At 36.2% G+C, this 21504-nt stretch overlaps 1 protein-coding gene across 2 annotated transcripts in view; it reads left to right on the top strand.

Annotated features, from left to right (window-relative positions):
* The window catches only part of LOC122789626 (organic solute transporter subunit alpha-like), a 423087-nt gene that overhangs the window by 158639 nt on the left and 242944 nt on the right, over positions 1-21504 (top strand). For both annotated transcript variants that reach the window (XM_044057020.1, XM_044057021.1), the window contains exon 3: positions 3476-3549. In XM_044057020.1, coding sequence (XP_043912955.1) covers positions 3476-3549 — 74 coding nt within the window. The remainder of the gene's footprint in view (positions 1-3475; positions 3550-21504) is intronic.

Below are 21504 nucleotides of genomic sequence, written 5' to 3'. Positions count from 1 at the left end.
TCAACTGTTCAGATTTTGGCCTCATATTTTGGTCTGTTCCTCATAACATTTGTGGTTTTCTGGCAAATCACTGAGGAGTGAAGTCACTAAATAATGACAAATGAGTTTCAGACTTCATACCCTTCAGAAAAAAATGCATCTAACACAAAACTTTTTATTCTAGTAACTTTCTAAGTTTATAAGAGTATTATTTAAAATCTGTCCCTATTTTTGAGTCTTTGTCCCCCCATTATTTTTGGCATTGTCCAGATTTCTTGTGCTAAGAAGTTGAGAGAAATGATTTAAATACATGCAAAATGATAACTGACAGAATAAATCAATTACATTATCTTCTGCATATTTGAATGTATTTCTCTCCCTTTAATTGTTGTGACATAATGATGATGTTAACATATTCTGTTTCTTGCTACTCCATCCTCCCTTCCAAATACATAATGTGATTTTCTTTGCGCAATCTGCCTCTGCTTTCGCAATATGTTTAGCAGGAAATTCGCTATGATTCTCTTGGCCAGCCATTCAGTCTTCTCCCCTTTTCTGACCTTTTTTATCCCTTGATGTTTGTCTCAGCCATTGCCTCCTCATTTCTTTCCTATGAGTACCTACTCTTTTTCCCCTAAATGTCACTGTGTAGCAGTAATCAGATTTCCTACTACCCCTTTTCCTTCTCACGTGTCTCATTCAAACACCTGCCCCCTTTAAAACTCTTCTTTATAATACTGCATCATAATACTGCATGTGTTGCTCCTTCCTCTCTTCCTTTAACCCCCACACTCTCTACTTCCACTCACTTAACCCATATCAAGCAGGATTGAAGGTCACTTTTTCTTTTGATGTTCTTGGCCATTCTTAAGTAATAACTCTGCAGCTGTAAATTGTTCAAATTACATTTCTTTTTATATGTGCCTTTCAGTGTATTAATTTACACTGTAGCACTAATATGAAGTGTTACCATTTATATCTGTACCACTGCCCTTCTAAGGTTCACAGATATAATAAATCACAATAGACATGCAGGTCTTCTAAGCTAAGCCCTATTTCTGCATCTCTCCATGGCAGTCAACACATTCAATCAATAAATTCTCCTAATTAGAGAGACTCCCCAGACACTGGAATAGATTGCCCATACATGTCAAGCAGAGCGCCTCTTTGGCTCTCTTCAAAAGGAACCTTGATGATTGGATGGGGGAAAGGAAATTCACCCTGGGGATCACGTCAGTCGCCCTGCTAGACAGGGGTCCAGGGAAGTAAATAGTGTAGGAAGAAATAGTCAGGGAATTGTTATGGCTAGACTTGTATAGGCCCTAGGGCCGATAGCCTAGTACCAACCTGTGAATTAAACTCTTCCTACGGGCTATCACCTCCTCACTTAACTGGTTTCTTAATTATATCACTAATAAGTCCCAAGCAGTGAAATAGCAAGACGCTTTCTCCTCTTTCCTTCCTATATCCATCAAAGTCCTACAAGACTCCATTCTAGATCCAGTACTGTTTAACTTACTCTTTCTAAAACAGCTAAACTGGCTCAGATTAAATCATTCTCTATTGTACTCAGAATTATTTGCAACCTTCAAACTACTGTACAACCCTGAAAAATTCACATTTCTGCAGTCTGCAGTCATTCAACCTTGCACTATTAAGAGACTTCTGTGCTCCACTGACAAATCATTACTCACCATAACTAAACCTAATGACATTGCCGAACACTACCTGTATTTACATTACATTGCTAATAGATGGAATACCATCCCACTCCATGTAACACTTTAAATGCCAACTGAAGCAGCACTCAGTAGGTAAATGTCCCTGAACCCGCACCACCCCTCTTTAAACTGGTAAAAAAATAGCTACATGAATTTGTGCCATAACTCTCTGCTGCATGAAACTTAATGTACTGTTATCACAACTATACCCTCCTCTATCATCTCATCTCCTATATTTCCTTGTGCTTCCTCCCCTCCTTCCTTTCTTTAGGCTTTTCTAACACTTTTTCTTATCTTCCTATGTCCTAGATTTTGAGCAAACATTTATAGTAATAAATATTCTTACATACAACCTGACAACCTATGCATGCTGATGATACTGCACTGGATATACCTCCCTGTATTAAAAAAAAATTATTTATATGCAACCAATGTAACTGTTATTTTTAATTGAAATTGTTTGTAAATGATGTAACATATATCAGAATGTCTGACTAATGGAACTGTTGCTCGTGAATGAAACTGACTGTAAATAATGAAACAATGTAAATGATGTCTGTGATGTTTGTGTAATGGAGCTTTTCTCCCCAAGCCTCCGCTGAAAAAGGACACTGTTCAGCTGAACATTTCCAGTAAAAAAATACCAATAAATAAATAAATTAATAAATAATTGTTTCACTGATGATCTTTTCTGTTTTGTTGGTCACATCAGGAAATTACACTTCATTCAATGTTCTTCTCACTATTTGTACAATTTTACATTTGAAAATGAAATGCACCTTCCTTGCACATGTACCTATTAATGGACTGTATAAAGAGAAAAAGAAGGCTGTTGGCATAGCTGCAATATCTCCCCGAGTTATTACTCCCTGCAAACAGCTTGTGCTTGCAGTAACAGTAACAAGTTAGTCGTAGATGCTAACTTGCCTTTGCAAATGAAACTTGCAAGCAAATGACAGAATAACACAATAAGCTTATTCCCTGAGATGGCAGCAAACAGAGAAAGGGAGGTGGAAGAGAGATGCCATTTTTGAACTAATCTGTATGTTCTGCAGTTACAAGTACTGCTGTGACATTACACATTAGGTGCCTTGCATTCCAGTTGTGGAGCCATTATGAACCTCTGCAGCTGGTGATATATAAGAACAGATATGAGGGACTGTATTTACCAAAACCTGGCTGGAATAACTACTATGGTTTGCTACAGTCTCATAACTATGTGGGATAAAGGAATACATTCTTAGTATAGTCATGCATAGCAAGGTATGCAAAATGTTGCTAACGCAGTGCCAAGTTCTTCACTGATTTTTAGGATGTAATTAAAATATTATTTCTAGACAAAAGTATAATGAGGTTCATGCATTGCATTCACTTTTAAGTATGGAAATTTACAGAACAGTCTTGTGTTGTTAATACTGCAAGACTATTACTCCCTAGTGATTTCCACTTCCATTTCTTAATGCTTTATCTAAACAAAGTATTAATGCAATGTTTTAATTCACATACCCCAACTCTCACCTTAGAAATCCCCTTCTTCTGAGTGAGTGTGGGAACATTGTCAATATATTTTGCATAATGTCATGAATTTTGTATTAGCATTATTCTTGATTTTTACTTTACCATAAATCTTATTTTACAGTGCAGCTGCTATTAATAATATTAATAAGTTATTTAACCACTCATATTGTTTCTTTTGTTTGACACAGAACTAAAGTGTTGCAAAAATGAAACCATTTAGAATTTTCAGATTATTAATAATCTTCTAATTTTTTTAGGTTATTGCAGCTACATCCTGTACAGGCCTGTGGATACCACGATCAGCTATGTTTACAGATTTCACAGCAGCAATGTTAGTATCTGTGGTTTGTGTGCAAATTTGTTTTGACATTATTAGCCATGAATTCAGAAAGAACTGTGTCTACCTTGATCTGCATTCTATTTTCTTTATAATGAGATTATTTACATACTTATTAATTGATCAGAGCGTGTAAATAACCAATTTTAGGACCAGCTATTTTTTTAGGTCATTGCAGCTACATCCTGTACAGACCTGTGGATACCATGATCAGCTATGTTTACAGATTTCATAGCAGCAATGTTAGTATCTGTGTTTTGTATGCAAATTTGTTTTGACGTTATTAGCCATGAGTTCAGAAAGAACTGAGTCTACCTTGATCTGCATTCTATTTTCTTTATAAAGAGTTTATTTACATACTTATTAATTAATCAGAGCGTGTGAATAACCAGTTTTAGGAAAAGCCAACCTTGCATGTGCTGGTCCCAATCAAAAGCATGCCAGCTCATGTGTTTATATTTTTTTATCTAACAACACAAAACTACTGCCAGTTAAATTGCTAAAGGGTAATACTGAGCAAAATGGGCAAAAAAGTGCCAGAACTAACAAATAGCTATTTGGCAATACCTACTGAAATACACAGTCAGACTGGAAACACACCAGACAGAATTAATAATTTTGTGTGAAAGCTAATTTAAAAGTAAGACCTAATAGTTTAGGCCTGCTGTGAGTCCCTTAGACCACATTAGCTCTGTTTTGGATCTTGTTTGAATTATTCTAAGACTCCCAAACTTACATGGTCTTGCTGGGAAGAATTTGCTATAATAACTTGTTTTTTATACTGTATTTCTCCTGTTAGAGGTTCATTGGCTCCTTTTATACCACTGGGTACCTACTGAAAGTGTTACACATGTTGAGCTCTCAACTCTGTTCATGGAGGACGTCCCGAAACCAAAGCTCTGGCCATGTGTGTGTAAAGTGACTGAAGAGGTATTTTCCAGCCATGGGCCAAGTTGCCAAGCAGTGTATATGCACATGCAGAAACATGGCTGTGGTATATGCAGAGTGGGTGATGTTGATGAACATACATTTGAGGCAGGTAGAAAGAAGGGAGGAATACCTCTTTGGTATTTGCATTCTGTTATTTTATAGGTAGGTCAGTTATACCCAGAGGATACCACCTGTCAATCCAATTTCCAAATGTATTCTTGTCTGTTCAGATTGTCATTACTATTATGTATGTCAGTGTACTTACCACTTGTAACCTGAAACTGTTTCCTACCACCCAGGGATGGCATGTTTGCTCCATGACTCGTGACATTCCTGCCCTAAAAACAGCATTGTGATTGATGAGTTAAACAGAAAAAGACAAGGAAAACACATAATTTTGTGCTGCGACTCAGCTCCCAGAAGCAAGACCACTGTACAGACATTTTGATTTCACTGGCTATAAGTGAAAGCATCTGTGCCATGTAGCCCAGTCTTACAAATTTCATATTATATAAAACAATAAAAATAACAGAGGCTACGTATAATGGCAGGTGCATTTATTAGATTGCATTCATATACAATAAGGAGACAAAAAATGTTACTTTGTAGTGACTGTGATGATGTGTGGTAGTGCCATCTGTGCCAGGGAGAATAGGGTAGTGCATGTTTGTCATATGCCAGCATAGTAGCAGGAGTTTTGTGGATGGTTTTGTGTCATTTTGACTGTCACAATGACGTGCAGATGCTTGTGTTAAAAATGTATCAATGGTGTTATTATAACTGATTAAATGTTTATGTTTAAACAAAGAATTCTGGAAGAGAAGAGTAGAAGTTTTTGAAATTGTTCTATAGCTTTCAGATACTACAACAGATCTTAGCAAAACTCTGAGCGTATATTGTATCAGAGTCAGGTGATCAAATGTAATGTCATTCTGTAACCACCACTGAGAGGATGGAACTCACACAGCAGCTTGTTTTGTTTTGCTTTCTTTGGAACCAGTTATAAAAATCTATGATAGTTATCACAGTTCAGTTTACTTAGTTCAGTTCAGTTTTACTTAGAAGCTCATCACCTTGCCTTGTGGAAGTAAGCATCTCAGCATCTAATCTTGCCTTGCTGTATTACTTACGTTAGCTAGGAAACAGTTATTCTTTAGACATTCAGGAAGTACAGTAAGATTAGTTAAGTATTGTTTTTATGCATCTGTTTGAGTCTGTCCAACTGTGTTATTTTTATTTCTGCTGTGATTGAAACTCTGGTGTTTATTGCACTTAAATATTTAGTATTCTCATGTTTTCTATTTTATTATTTATTATTAAATATTTTTATACCGTTCATTGTGGCTGTTTTTTTAGAGAATACTTTTAACATCTTGAGAGTACTTGTGCTTATTTTAGTGATGCCTTGGCCACTCCGAAAAGCCTTATTGCTTTGATTGCACTCTACCATTTATATTAGTATTGATTTTACTCAGTATAGTTGGATACACTTGTAAAAGGCTTGGTTATCTTATAGTCTGGGCAGAAGGAGTACAACTAGTAAATCTGTGCCAGCCTTTCCTGGGAGAGAGAGAGAGAGAGAGAGAGAGAAAAAGAGAGAGAGAGTGTGTGTGTGTGTGTGTGTGTGTGTGTGTGTGTGTGTGTGTGTGTGTTTGTGCTTGTGCTTGTGTTTGTGCTTGTGTTTGTGTGTGTGTGTTGTGTGTGTTGTGTGTGTGTGTGTGTGTGTGTGTGTGTGTGTGTGTGTGTGTGTGTGTGTGTGTGGTGTGTGGTGTGTGTGTGTGTGTGTGTGTGTGTGTGTGTGTGTGTGTGTGTGTGTGTGTGTGTGTGTGTGTGTGTGTGTGTGTGTGTGTGTGTGTGTGTGTGTGTGTGTCAGTCAGCTACTTTGAACAGGGACACAGTGCTCTAAACTGTGTCTTGTTTGGGATCTGGAGAGACAGAGAGTCCAGTCCCAGGTCTGGAATGTGTTCCCTGTGTGCTGTTGGTGGAATTTATGCTTGCTGCAGAGAGCTGCATCTTAAAATACTCTGTAAATCCATTCCTGCTTTTAGTGGCTGTTTCTCACAGGTGTCAGTAGTGAGGATTGAGGCTCCTTGATTACTGGCCTGAGGTAGAGAGGCTGTCACATTGACATTATTTATTCGCTGAGGGTGTCACATTACTGCAGTGGAATGGTGAGTGATATCAAAGGGCTATTAATACCCCCCCCCAAAAAAAAATAGATAGTTTGGGTAGAACTGCTAAGAAGACTCTGTGAATTGTGGTCCAAGTGTCACTGACAATGAGGTTGTCAGTGACACTTGCACCATGCCTACTGCACAGGGTAAAGACCCTACATAAAACTACTTATGCTGAGGCACTTGGAGGTAACCTTCCTAAAACACCAAGACCTCCTGCACAGTACAGTCAAAGAAAGGGTCCTCAGCTATCACATAAACACTCTGTTAAAACACCATTCGCAGCTATACATAGTAGCACTGTATCCAATGCCTCCACTGCTAAGCTCTTAAGGCAGACCAGCGCACAGCCAAATTTCCTGATCATTGGTGATTTTATAGTGAGGCACACTTCATTTTGATCAGGAATGGTTAAGGAGAGGTGAATTTAAACAAAAAGATGAAAAGTAAATTTTAGCAGCCCATTATAGTGGACTACATACATGTTGGTTTACAAAGTCCATTGAACATGTGGGAGAAACAGACAGATGTAGGTTTTGTAAAACAGAATTGGGAACAGTCACATGCCTTGTTGCTGGTTGTGATATATTAATGGCAGAAGGAGTGTATACTGAAAGGCACAATAATGTGGTGAGACTGTTAAAGCTGAAAAATACTGGAAACATGAGCCGCAAAGCATCACAAAAAATTATGAAATTTATATCACATGGGGTCATCCATTACCAACAGTTCAAAAAACAGATGTGAGAAAACTAGATATAGTAGTCCATGAAAAGAAGACAAAAGTAGCATTGATCATTGAAATCGCTACACTAAGTGACTACAGTATCATATGTACAGAGAGGCACAAAGTCATAAAATACCAGAATTTGCAGGCAGAAATAAGGTCAGTGTGTAAGAAGGATACCCAGACAGTTTTGGTAGTAGTAGGAGCAATGGGCTTTATAAAAAAGAATTTACCATCATACTTAGATATGTTACCGATACATGTAACTCCATATGAATTGCAGAAGGAGTTATTACTGGACACATTGCGGGTGCTTCAAAGAGCACTTTTGGCTAACATCAAAGATTAAAACAATACTAATTTATGAACTTCAACCATACTTTGCCTCAAGAATGGGGTCCATTCCCATCATGGTATTTGAAACCCAAAAGACTTGTAGAAATGAAAAAGGCACACTGATGTCTTTCTCACTAGACTAAGTAAGGACAGAGAGTCATAGTTAGCTGCGTTTTCAGTACTAGGAGCCATCAAGTCACACAGGCACTTATGTCATTGAAGCACAGGTACCAGTATAACACTGTCATAGTCCATGTGGGTGTTAATGACCTGAAATGTACCTCCATTCACTATATGAAGTGAGACATGATCTAGCTTGAGAATTATATGTCTCAGGTAGGTATAAGCCTAGCACTGAGGAGCATACTGCCTTCTCCAAGGATGATGCCACTCTACAACCAGAAAATGATAGATTTTAACAATTGGCTTAGTTTCTGGTGTCAATCTGGGGGGCTACAATATTTAATGGCATGAGTGGGCATGGTTGCCGGAATATGCTGCTTTGCCAGGGATGGTCTGGACTTATCCTCTCTAGGCTTTTGTATATTGGGAGACATTTTCCACCCCTTTAGTGCCTTTTTTAGGCAATGCTAAACTGATAAACCTACCAACTTAACTGAACCTATGAAGGAATATCTGAAGGTGGTACTACTCAATGCTAGAAGTCTTAATAAGAAACAACACTCCTTGCAAGCCTTCCTCTCCCTGGAGTATGTAGACATCTGTGTAGTAATAGAGACATGGTTTAAAGTCGCTGAGAGTACCCCAGCAGTTTGTTTGTGTGTGTATTTCGGCTTTTCCTGGTTAGGGGTTGCCACAGCGGAACTCCGGTCCGCTAATGATTGGCAGTAGATTTTTTACGTGCAGAGTTTGCCAGCCCTGACGCACAACCTTCAACGAAGGTACACCCATTCACGCATGTCTCCACACAGAAGACACTCTACCTGAGAATTGAACGGCACAACGTCTTGCTGTGAGAAGACAACACTACCGCAGCACCACCACCACAGTATGTCCAGCAGTGCAAGGTTATAATGCCTTTCACACCTTTAGACCTGCTACTGCACAGGAGGGAACTAAAGGTGGGAGTCTCATTCTACATTAAAATCAACCTCATATCCAGACTATTTAAAGTGTATGACCCTCTGGAAATCATATATGTGCAACTCACCATAAACAGGGTGTTGTACTGTATCCTTGCAACCTACAGGCCCCTCACCATGTCCAAGGAAACCTATACTACCTAACCCAATGCACTAGAGTCCCTCACTGTTTAACCCAATATGATATTCATGGGGATCTCATCTACCTCTCTATAGACTGGAAATCCTACATCACTTCTAATGTACAAGTGATTCCTAAACTTTATTAATACCAACATCTAGGAACAGCTGGTCCATTCTTCTACCAGTGCTACAAACATCCTTGAACTTATACTCAGGAACATGGTATGACAATGTTCCAAACCCAGTGCAATATCTTTGCTCATTATATCTGACAATAAGGCAATATTACTTGAAATAAAAATTAATTCTGGGGACCCAGCGAAACCAAAAAAGCTGACATCTCTATATTATGCAACACTTTGGCTAAATTCTAAGCACCTCCAAACCCAGTGAACACCATAGCATACAGTGAGCTATTTCTAAAATATCTATACAGCCATATTGTTAGCTGTATAGAGCGAGCGGTGCCCATTCTTATTAAGAATAAGAAAAACTAAAAAGACAAGCCATCCTGGTGGAATCACAATATCAAAAAACAATTAAACTCCAAATTATGGACATGCTGAGCATATCATTCGTAAAATCCACAAACAGTTTATTAGTCACAAAGCTTTTGGGAATAACCCTTCATCAGTATGTATATACATAAACAACTAACACTGTTTATATAATCATTAAAACCATGTGACACAGGCAATAAACCAATAAACCAATAGTACAATAAAACAAAGAATCCAGTAAGTCCCTGAGTGAGACTCGTCCTGAAGTTAATAATGTGACTAATAATGTAGAACTGACATTTAACACTAATACATCAAGTACCAATCAGGTGAGTCAGCAAAGTGTGTCTGATAATGTATTAGAATCTACCCAGACTCCCATTGAGAATGGAAGAGTCCAACTCTTGACTGAGTCTCGGAACAACGTCATCCCTTTAGTTTTAAAGCTACTGGAAGTGGTAGCACTGAAGCAGAGGAAAGCATCGAGAAGCAGAGCCCTGAGAAGAGGGGGCAATCAGAAGAGATGGCACAGTAAAGGCCCCCAAACCTGGAGTCGAACAGTGAACGAGGTGAGATAAGTAAATGTTCAGTCGTAAATTAATCAGACTTAATTTTAACTGAACATGATATTAGTTTACTCAATAAGGGCTTGCAGTTTATTCCTTCGGGAATGGATGATATAGCTAATGTACTGACAGAGCTAAAAGTTTTCATTAGGAATTTAAGTCTGAAATTGATTTTTAAGGACTCTGTATGTGCAACGACATCAGTATGTAAAACACCTAGTGTGTTTATACCAACAAACTGTCCTGTTGTTAATGCATTCTATGATGTATGTCAGCGTGAGATTAGGGAATATTACAGTAAAAAGGATAAGAATAAGTTTTACAATCTTACTTCTTTGGAGTATGAAGCCTTTAGAAAGTTAGAACATAATGAAGACATTATTATAAAGCAGGCCAATAAAGGAGGGGCCGTGGTGATTTTGAATAAGATAGATTATGAAAACTATATGTATGACTTTTTAAATGATGTTAATGCATTTAATGAGATCAGTAGTGTTGATGTCTTTAAGTTTGTTAGTAGAGTTAACATGGCTATATATGAACTACAAGTCAACTGTGATATTTCCCTTGAACTGTTTAACTATTTCACTGTTCCTTGTCCTAAGACACCCATTATATATGGGTTGCCAAAGATACATAAAAATTTGTGCCATCCACCCATGAGACCAATAGTCTTGGGTAGTGGATGCGTAACAGAACTGATCCCATTTTATCTACAAACTGTATTAGGTAAATACTTGGGGAAGGTGAAAAGTTACATACAGGATACAAGGGACTTTTTGCATAAGCTATACAGTTGGTATAACAATGCAGAGAAGAACGATGATTATCTTTTTGTTACATTAGATATACGAACATTATTTACTGTGATTCCTATTGACTATGGTGTGAATGCTGTGCATGAATTTCTATGTGCTAACACAAATATCTGTGAAAGAAATAGAAACTATTTGTGATTTACTTGAAGTAGTCCTTAATAACAATATATTTATGTTTCAAGATCATTGTTATCATCAAAAAATAGGGGTGGCAATGGGCACTTCCATTGCAAATACCTACGCAAATATAGTAATATGAAAATGGGAAGAAGAAAATATTTTTAATAGCCGATTTGAATTAAGTAGAAAAGTCATTTTTTTCAAATGTTTTGTTGATATATTTTTATTATGGGCTGGTGACATCTTACAATTAAATGCATTTATTGATTATTTGAATCATACAACTGAGGTTCTACATTTCACTGTAGCATATTCTAGTGACAATATACATTACTTGGATATTAATTTAATGAAAAAGTGGTAGCATAGTAATGTCAATTTATAGGAAACAAGTGCATATGTACAGATTTGTTCATAGAACTAGTATGCATGCCCTACATACTTTTAGAAGTATAGTTAAAAGTCAGCTAATGAGAGCTAGTAGATGGAATATTGATGATAATGTATGTGGTGAGAAACTGGATGAAATGATGCTCGAGTTTAAAGAACGAGGTTACAAACATAGTTTACTTAAGAATATTAGGGATAGTGCTCTGGCAGCTAGGGAGAATTCTGCTGAATCGTTTTTTTCAGAATATATTATAGAAATGAACCACAATAGTGTGAACAGGAATGATAGAAGTAGTGGGAAGAATAAAAGTCTGAGATATGTTACCACTTTTAGTAGAAGATCTAATGGGGTGAAGCGTATTATTACTAAGAATTGGGGTATATTAAGAACCATACTACCAAAGGAAGAAGCACCACAGTGTATCCAACTGCCCAAGTAAATCCTGCAAGCACGATGAAATAACGTACTGTTTATTACAAAAAACAAAAAAAATCACATAAAGCGCTATTCGTCAGGCCACATAGCCCAACTTCTTCAGATAATTATACAACATAGGACATAAACTATATAGGAAGTGAAAAGGAAGTGAAAAGTCAGCTGGTTCCTGAATCAGCAGGAGTCAGTTGCTCTTAAAGTGGCAACCACCTTCATTCATTACCTAAAATATATAGCTTAAACAGCTCTCATCTACGCATTGTTTTAAAACAATATTTTAAAATAATAGACAAATGGTGTAAAAAGATCTAAAACCAATAATTATCTATTATAAAATATTAATGCAGTTAAAGTTAAAATTATATGTATGTATTTATATTTTTATTTTTATATTCTAGTATAATAAACCTTAAAAGCATATGGATAAAAACATGTAAATAAAAAACAGCAAAACCTGACTTAAGAAGCTGAAAGTAAAATACACTCTAAGACAATGGTATGCATAGACCATTTTAAACACAGCATAATAGTCAACTTCTAACCAAATTTTTAAGTTGTAGTATACACTTAATTGAATACATTTCGTTAATGCCCGGAGGGTAACATGCAAAGGTATGTAGTTGCCAACTCAATTCTAATTTCTCTAAGAGCAGGGAAAGAGGCCCTTCTCTAGGGTCATAGGGAATACAATCTATAGCCCTAAAAGTTAAACCATGGGTGGGTGCTTTCATAATGTGCCTGGCCAATGCGGTCTCTGATTTATTAGACCTAATAGCGTATATGTGTTCATAAACCCTGTCCCTAAGCCTTCTGTCAGTTTTTCCAATATAGAAGGCAGGACAGGTATGACACTTAGCCAGGTATACCACTCCCTTGGAGTTACAATCAAATTTGTACTTAGTATTGTATTCAAAACCTCTTATACTAATTTTTATTCCCTGCTCCATATATTTACAATAGGGGCATGACAAACACTTATTCATACCTGCATGGTTAAATGTAGCAGAGTTTGAGTACCGAGTTTCCACTAGATTCTTTAAGTTTTTTCCTTTTCTATAAACTACTTTAGGGAAGTCAATAGGACCTCTTGGTAAATGTGTATCCATGTTTATCAAGTCCCAATTTTTCCTCAAAATATTTATAAAATCATAACTGTCTATACAATACGTAATAATACGTCTGTTTTCATTTTCATTTAGTGTCCCATCCTGTAATATACAGCTATGTGTTTCTAAACTCTGATTACTTGATAATATTGCTTTGTAAAAGCCCACTTCTCTTTTATTTTTCACTTCCTGACAAATTTCTTGTAGGAGTGAAATAGGATAACCTCTCTTTTTAAATATGTCCATAAGTGTTGAGCATTCTTCAATAAACTGGTTGTCATCTGTAACCATTCGAGCTGCCCTTACAAATTGGCCCTTAACAACCGAATGTTTTTGGTGGGCCAGATGGCAGCTACTATAATGAAGAAATGCATTTGAATATGTTTCCTTTCTATAAATCCTGGCTTTAAAACATAAGTTTTGTCTATCCTTACTTAAATCAATATCCAAATAATCAATAATATCCTGTGAAAAATTATATGTGAATTTTAAGAATGTACTAGTGTTGTTTAAGTAAGTTAAAAAGTTAGAGGCCTCCTGTTGGTTACCCTGGAACAGGATAAATATGTCATCCAGGAAACGTATATAGTATTTAATCTTACTTGTGTGTGTGTGGTTACACCAAAGACATGTTCATGTTCCCAGTAGGTCATTACTAAATTTGCAAATGTACTACCACATGGAGAGCCCATCGCCACCCCTATTTTTTGTAAGTAATATCTGTTGTTAAAAGTGATGTAATTGTTGGAAAGAACTGTATCCAATAATTCAGCCATCAATTTTATTTCATTCTGGGGGGCTCCCATATCATGTAGTAATAAACTCACTCATTCAATTCCCTCTGTGTGGGGAATTGATGAATACAAGTCTTTCACATCTATTGTGAGAAAGTTTAAGTCATCTTCGTATTGTAGATGGTTTATATTGTCCAAAAATGTCCAAGAATCTTTACAAATGTACTTTTGTTGAGCCACATATTTCTTTAAGGTGTGGTCAATAAATTTAGAGCAAGGATAAGTAATACTTGCTCTAGCATTGACCAATGGTCTCATGGGTGGGTTGTCTATGCATTTATGTATTTTTGGTACTCCAAAAATAGTAGGTATCCTTGGGGCCGACATATGTAAATAATTTGCTACAGTCATATCTATCCTTGCTTCAATGAATAAGTCTTCAAGAAATACCCTAACTCTTCTATAAGCTGTGTCTAATTCATTCTTTGATACCTCCTCATAAGTGTCACTTTCTAAAATGGTCTGAATTTTATTGTTATAATCGTCCAAACTGAAAATAACTATGCCCCCTTCTTTATCTGGTTTCATGGTCCTGACGTGTGCTTGTTGCAAATACATAAGTGCTTGTTTTTCTTGCTTAGTGATGTTATAATTAAAACTAGTGGTGTATTCATTATTCATCTTGTTTACTTTGTGAAAAATATCTAACATACATATTTTTTCAAACAAAGCCACATCTGGGTGGGAATGGGGGCAAAAGGTACTAGTAATATAAAATGGTGTGATAGAGGATGGTGCCTCTCCTAGTAGTAAGTTTAAATTCAACTTCCTAATAAATAATTTAAAATCAGTACTAAACTCTGCTATGTTGGTTCTACATGAAGGAACAAAAGTAAAACCTTTTGCTAATAAATTAGCTAAAGTAGTATCAACATGAAAATCAGAGTAATTAAAAATCTTAAAGTCCCCAGTAGAATTGTATACAATAGTAACAACTGGTTCTTCTAAAATTGCATTCTCCTCTTCTGGTTTCTCCTGCTGTGTCGATTCTGTAAGGGAAAAATCCATAGTACTCACATTAGTATGTTCACTAGTTACTGATGTGAGTGATAGTACGTTTTCTTTGTGCCTTGCCTCAGGTTGTACTCTGAGACAGAAACTTGAAAATCCTGATTCCCAAAGCCATTTTGGCTTCTTGGACCATAGTGGGCATTATGGAAATTATTACCCTGGTTGGCTGCATTGAGTCTGTTGATTTGAACCCCATTTGAATTAGTCTTGTACTTTTTGTTGCTACTGTTGTTGGTGTTTGCTGTTTTTTATTTACATGTTTTTATCCACATGCTTTTAAGGTTTATTATACTAGAATATAAAAATATAAATACATACATATAATTTTAACTTTAACTGCATTAATATTTTATAATAGATAATTATTGGTTTTAGATCTTTTTACACTATTTGTCTATTATTTTAAAATATTGTTTTAAAACAATGCGTAGATGAGAGCTGTTTAAGCTATATATTTTAGGTAATGAATGAAGGTGGTTGCCACTTTAAGAGCAACTGACTCCTGCTGATTCAGGAACCAGCTGACTTTTCACTTCCTTTTCACTTCCTATATAGTTTATGTCCTATGTTGTATAATTATCTGAAGAAGCTGGGCTATGTTGCCTGACAAAAAGTGCTTTTTGTGATTTTTTGTTTTTTGTAATAAACAGTACGTTATTTCATCGTGCTTGCAGGATTTACTTGGGCAGTTGGATACACTGTGGTGCTTCTTCCTTTGGTAGTACGGATCCAGTTTGTGTTTGTGTCTTAGCTTCGTATATTAAGAACCATGCTAGACATTAGTGACATTATAGGAATAAGGCCGAGTTTTGCATATAAGAAATGTCATGAAGCAGGGGTTGTGTTATAAGGATATGTCTCATAGTAGCAATCATAGTCTACAAATTGCAACAAGGACAAGTATGGTGCCCTGCTATAACTGTAAATGTTGTGCTGATATTACAAAAGAAAATACATTCGTGCATCCAGTGGCAAAGAAAGAATATGTCTTTAGATGCTTTGCCACTTGTAATGCTATCAATATAATATATATGGCTATTTGTGTTAAATGCCCTGCTTTTTATGTAGGGAAAAGCACAAGAAAATTGAAAGATAGAATAACAGAGCATAAATCTGAGATAAGAAGAGGTATCCCTAGTAATGCCCTTTCTAAGCATACAATTGATAAGGGAAATGATTACAGATTTTTGTACAGGGTAATAGACATTAGATGTAAAAACAAGAGGAGTGGCGATTTATGTGAGTACATTCCATGGTGGTGCAGCGGTAGCATTGTTGCCTCAAAGCAAGAGGCTCTCTCATTCGATTCTTGGCTTGGGTTGGGAGTGCCTTCTATGTGGAGTCTGCATGTCCTCCCCGCGGTCGAGTGGGCATTCGAAAGACATGCATTGAATGAGCGTTGAAGGTTGGGCGTCGGGCTGGCAACTCGACACCATAAAAACCAACTGCCAATCATTAGCGGACCGGAGTTCCGCTGTGGCGACCCCTAACCGAGAAAAGCCGAAAGACAAACAACAGCAACAACAACTTGAGTTATGTGAGTATGAGTGGATTATAAGACTAGATGCAGAACATTCACCAGGGCGAGACACATCAGTTAGTATTAAGCTGGTTTTAAAAAAGAAACAACGGTGTTTAAAGGCACATGAAAGTATAGGCAAAATGAAAATATCAGCTGACATTAAGTTAGATAAGTATTTTTGAATGAAATGCATTTTAAAAAAATATATATATATTAATGGATTAATGAATATTGTTGAGTGTGAACTATAGATAAATGTGTTTTGTGTATATATATATATATATATATATATATATATATATATATATATATACATATATATATATATATATATATATATATATATATATATATGTATATATGTATATATGTGGATCTACTTCATATGATCTAAATTTCATTTGACTGAAATTCATTTGACTGAGACCGTAATACCAAAATTTCAAAATATTGAAAACTCACTTGACTGAAACTCATAAGACTGAAACCTTACAATGCTAAATTTCAACATAGATGTGGCAGCGTGTAGACTACTGTAAGGTAAGTGAAAGGTATATGCCCTTTTCCCCACTGTACTGTGATCTTGGAGTTAGTATATATAGTTAGGGGGGTGTGGGGACATAGCCCCCCACTTTGTTTTTTATAGTACAGTTTCTGTTATGAGGGTACGTAAGTAGTTTTCAAGTTCTGGAAAGAGTTAGTCATTGGTGATGTAAGTGTGCATGTCTATAGTTCACAATTTGTATGTTGAAATTTAGCATTGTAAGGTTTCAGTCTTATGAGTTTCAGTCGTGTGAATTTTCAGTATTTTATAATTTCGGTATTATGGTCTCGGTCAAATGAATTTCAATCAAATGAAATTTAGATCATATGAAGTAGATCCATATATGTATATATATATATATATATATATATATATATATATATATATATATATATATATATATATATATATATATATATACACACACACACACACACACTCAGCACAAGGGTCCAGCAAACAAACAAAAATACTGGACTGCTATACTATAATAAAGCCATGTTCATTACATTTATGACACCAGGGTGCGAAACAGGTTTGTAGTGGAGTTATTGGTTTATCATCCATGTGTTGAGCAACTAGAAGAATTACTTTGAAAACATTTGATATGTTTTTAAATGGTTCTGCCTCTACATCAAATCATTTTCCTGACTTGGACATTGTTTATTATAGTATAACAGTCGGTTTGTTTGCTGGACCCTTGTACTGAGTGTATTTGGTTTGGTCCATGCATAGTGGTGATTAGCGTGCACCAGTTCATTGGTTTATATATATATATATATATATATATATATATATATATATATATATATATATATATATATATATATATATATATATATATATATATATATAAAATATATATCTTTATATTCTCTTTATACAGTATTATTGAAATTTTGTCAGCTGGAAAAATGTAATTAGTTGATTTGTTGTTTTATTGTATTATTGGTTTATTGGTTGTGTGACATGGTTTTAATGATTATATAAGCAGTATTGGTTGTTTATGTATATACACACTGAAGAAGGGTTATTCCCGAAAGCTTTGTGACTGTTTGTGGATTTTGCGAATTATACACTCAGCGTGTCTGTAATTTGGAGTTTGATTATTGTTTTCTGCTGTATTTCTTTTCTCCAAAGGCGGTTAACCTTAATGCTGGTCTGTTTGTCTTATTTTATCCTGCTGGAATCACAACATAACTCAGTTATACAACAAAAGAAAAAAAAATATTGGGCAAGTAGGTGGAACAAAGCCATACATACCAAAAGTCCCCTGAGCAATCTAAAGAGGCAGGTTTGTTTGTCTTTTCGGCTTTTCCTGGTTAGGGGTCACTACAGTGGAACTCTGGTCCGCTAATGATTGGCAGTAGATTTTTATGGTGCCGAGTTGCCAGCCCGATGCCCAACCTTCAATGAAGGCATGCCTATTCACACATGTCTTTCGAACGCCACTTGACCACGGGGAGGACATGCAGACTCCCCTCCAGCCGAGAATTGAACAGGAGAACCTCTTGCTGTGAGGTAACAATGCTACCACTGCACCACCATGGCTATAATCTTTAGAAAACTTTGTGTTTGTCCTTTGTCTTAGAAGCTATTTTTTCTTCAAATTTAGTCTTTGAAGTATTAATTAACCCTCTAATCTAAAGAGGCAGGTAAGAGGGTTAATTAATACTTCAAAGGCTACATTTGAACAAAAAATAGCTTCTAAGCAAAGGACAACCACAAAGTTTTCTACAGCTATGTACATACCCTCAGAGGAAATACACAACAATGCACAGAACTTATTTGTAAATGGCATCACCCACATTGAACCGGAGGCCATTGCCAACCTTTTGGCTGACAGGTTCAGGTCAAATCCCCCCCCTACTCCCCCCGATAGTCAAAAGGAAATACCACATAACACAATCCTTCCCAACCATTATTAGGGAACATGTCATCAATGCACTTTCCAGGGCCAAAAACACTGCATTGTTCGACCCTGATAACATCCCTGGATGTTTAATAAATAGTATGAAACATGACCTCTCTGGTCTGCTTGAATCACTTTTCAACTGGAGTCTTCAGTCAGATTTTGTTCCCAAGGAATGGACAATGACTACAGTCATTCCCTGCACAAAGGAGGTTCAATCACTGATCCATGTAACTACAGGGCCATAAGTCTTACCGGCCTCATATGTAAGGCCCTGGAAAGAATCATCAGGGATATGATAAATGAGGACATAGATAACCTGAAAACTCTGGACCCATCACAGTTCAGCTTTGTTAAAGGAAGATCATGCCTATTAATTCTGGTGGACTTTTTTGAGAGGGTCACCAAAGAATTGAATGAAGGTAAGACTGTGTACACAGCTTAGCTCAACGTGGCCAAGGCCTTTGATACAATACTTCACTCAGGTATCATAGACAAGCTCAATAATTTAGGTATAAACCCTTTTATTACTTGCTGGATAGCATACATATTGTTTTGTGCTGGGGGCATGCTAGATGTTGATCCTGATTGGTTTTGGTTCAGATTGTTGGAGAGATGGGTGTTCAGGTGCTTTTTTTCTAGAATCCAGCTTAAAAGTTGCTTAATTTCCTCTAGTGTTTTTTTTATCTCTGTTGGTCTTAAGTGGATTAGATTTCCAGACTCATAGGAATTTTAAACACCATGGCTACCACTCAAAAAGATCTGAACCATGAGCCTATTAAAGTGGGCGATTTAGGGTCACTCACTTATATTTTTTGGTTAATAGACACCACTCATTCAGTCTATTAGCAATAAAAGTCTCCTATGTTTAGTAACCAGGTGTCTGAGGATGAGTTAAGTGAAATGGACCCAACACAGGAAGTCCCCGCAAAAAAAGAGCTAGCAGCTTCCCACATGACTTCAATCCTCAGGGACTTAAAATATCCTGGCCTCATAAAACTGGGCTCCACATGTTATTTTTCTATGCTCCACTCACTAAATAGTATTTAACAACCTATGTATAGGAGATAAAATAAATATTCAACTGTATGCAAAACAGGTTTTAATGCCTTCCATTCACTAATCTAACCAACGGGACCCATCTGATTGGCCTCCTTAAAATCTCACCCAGTAATTCCATCTGGTATTCCCATGTCCCCTTGTTGAACTACTTAAGTAAGAGCCTCTACTGGTGTGTTTTTATTATTAATCTAATGAAGTCTGTTAATTGAGAAAAGTACTCACCTTAATAAACACAGATCAAGGAAACATTTAACTGCTGATATTTTGGCATTTACTTAGGATCTATTGTAGTTTTTATTGGCTAGTAGATGGACATTGTTTTTATTTCTTAACTTTTACAGCAGATTATGTTTTTACATCTGCTAAAAAAAAGAATTGATCTTTTCTCTGTCTCAACAATTTAACCTGTTCCCTCAATACTGAAAAAAGCAAGCTTCCTAGTTTATGGAACTTCTTCTGTCAAAACTAGGTTTCTATTCTCTAACACAACTTTAAAATATATGTTACCAATGGAAAGCTCCAGGACATATGGATCATACCTGCTTTTGTTGCTTTACATTGCTAACATTGCTGTGTCCTCACTTTCTATGATCTCAACCTTTTTGGAGCTCCGAACCACCTGTGCAATAATTTCAACTGATGGTCCTTCACAGATGCAGTAGTCTGTTTCAACTATCTTCCATAATAATTCCCATTCATTTTGGATGAATTCTACTCCCTCTTTCTTGTTCTTTCTCTCTCTTACCATCTACATTTTTAAATGTTGTTGAAGCATCCTCTAATATAATACATGACCTTTGAACTCCCTTTTATCTGCTTTCATCATGAACTTTTCACACTGCCTTTTCTCATCACCAGCAAATTATATAGCAGCCCTTCTGTAATTATCTAGCATTTTATAGCTAATTTCATCTGTTCAGATCTGAACCACTTTAAATTATGCAATCTAAAGTCTTTCCTGAATTTATGCCATGTTATAGAGAGCAGGCTACTACCATCACGTAACTTCTCTGTCTTAAAATCTTTAATCACAGTAATCTCACTAACCTTCTACTTCCTCCATATAATCATCTTGCCTTCCACTTTAATCTGAGATCTATTCTGAATTACTGCATTAAGGAAGCTATGCAGATAGTCTTCCTTAGCCTCTATTCTTCTTCAAAACATTTTTATTATATTTTTGTTCATATGTTTCATGAGTAAGCTCCACCCAGTCGCTGAGTCCTAATCTCCACCCATTCACTGAGTCCTAATCTTAGTTCCCTTCGGTTTTCACCTCTTTCGTGTGCTCTCCTTCTTTCCCCTCTCTGGACTCGTCATGCCCTTCTCTGAGCAAGTAAAATGCTGAAACTGCTATGACAATAACTGGATATCCAGCAGACCCTAACCTCTTAGCTTCCTAGTAGGAAGAAGCCTTCATTTTTCTACTTCTTTCCAACCCACATGTATATTTGCCATATTCTACTTATAAATTCTGGATTAATTTACCTCTGTAAATTAGCAGGAGGTGTCTAAACTTATTTAAGGCTCAGGAAATTATCATCATCTGAATTATATTAATTTTTCCTGTCAATATATCCACTTTCCAATGCCATTTTTCAATCAATTCATCCTGCAATAAATAATCACAATTCATTCTTATTTTATCTTCCCATAATTTCATTACTTATATTGCTATATATTTAATCCCATATTTTCTACTGAATTAGCTCTTCCCCAATGGAACCCCCACTGAACAAACTCTAAACTGCACTATCTTTGCTCAGTTGTGCTGT

The sequence above is a fragment of the Protopterus annectens genome, chromosome 15.part0 (genome assembly GCF_019279795.1).
Source record: "Protopterus annectens isolate FY-2018-M chromosome 15.part0, PAN1.0, whole genome shotgun sequence".
In the NCBI taxonomy this organism is placed as follows: domain Eukaryota; kingdom Metazoa; phylum Chordata; order Ceratodontiformes; family Protopteridae; genus Protopterus; species Protopterus annectens.
This window is presented reverse-complemented; position numbering and strand designations above follow the sequence as displayed.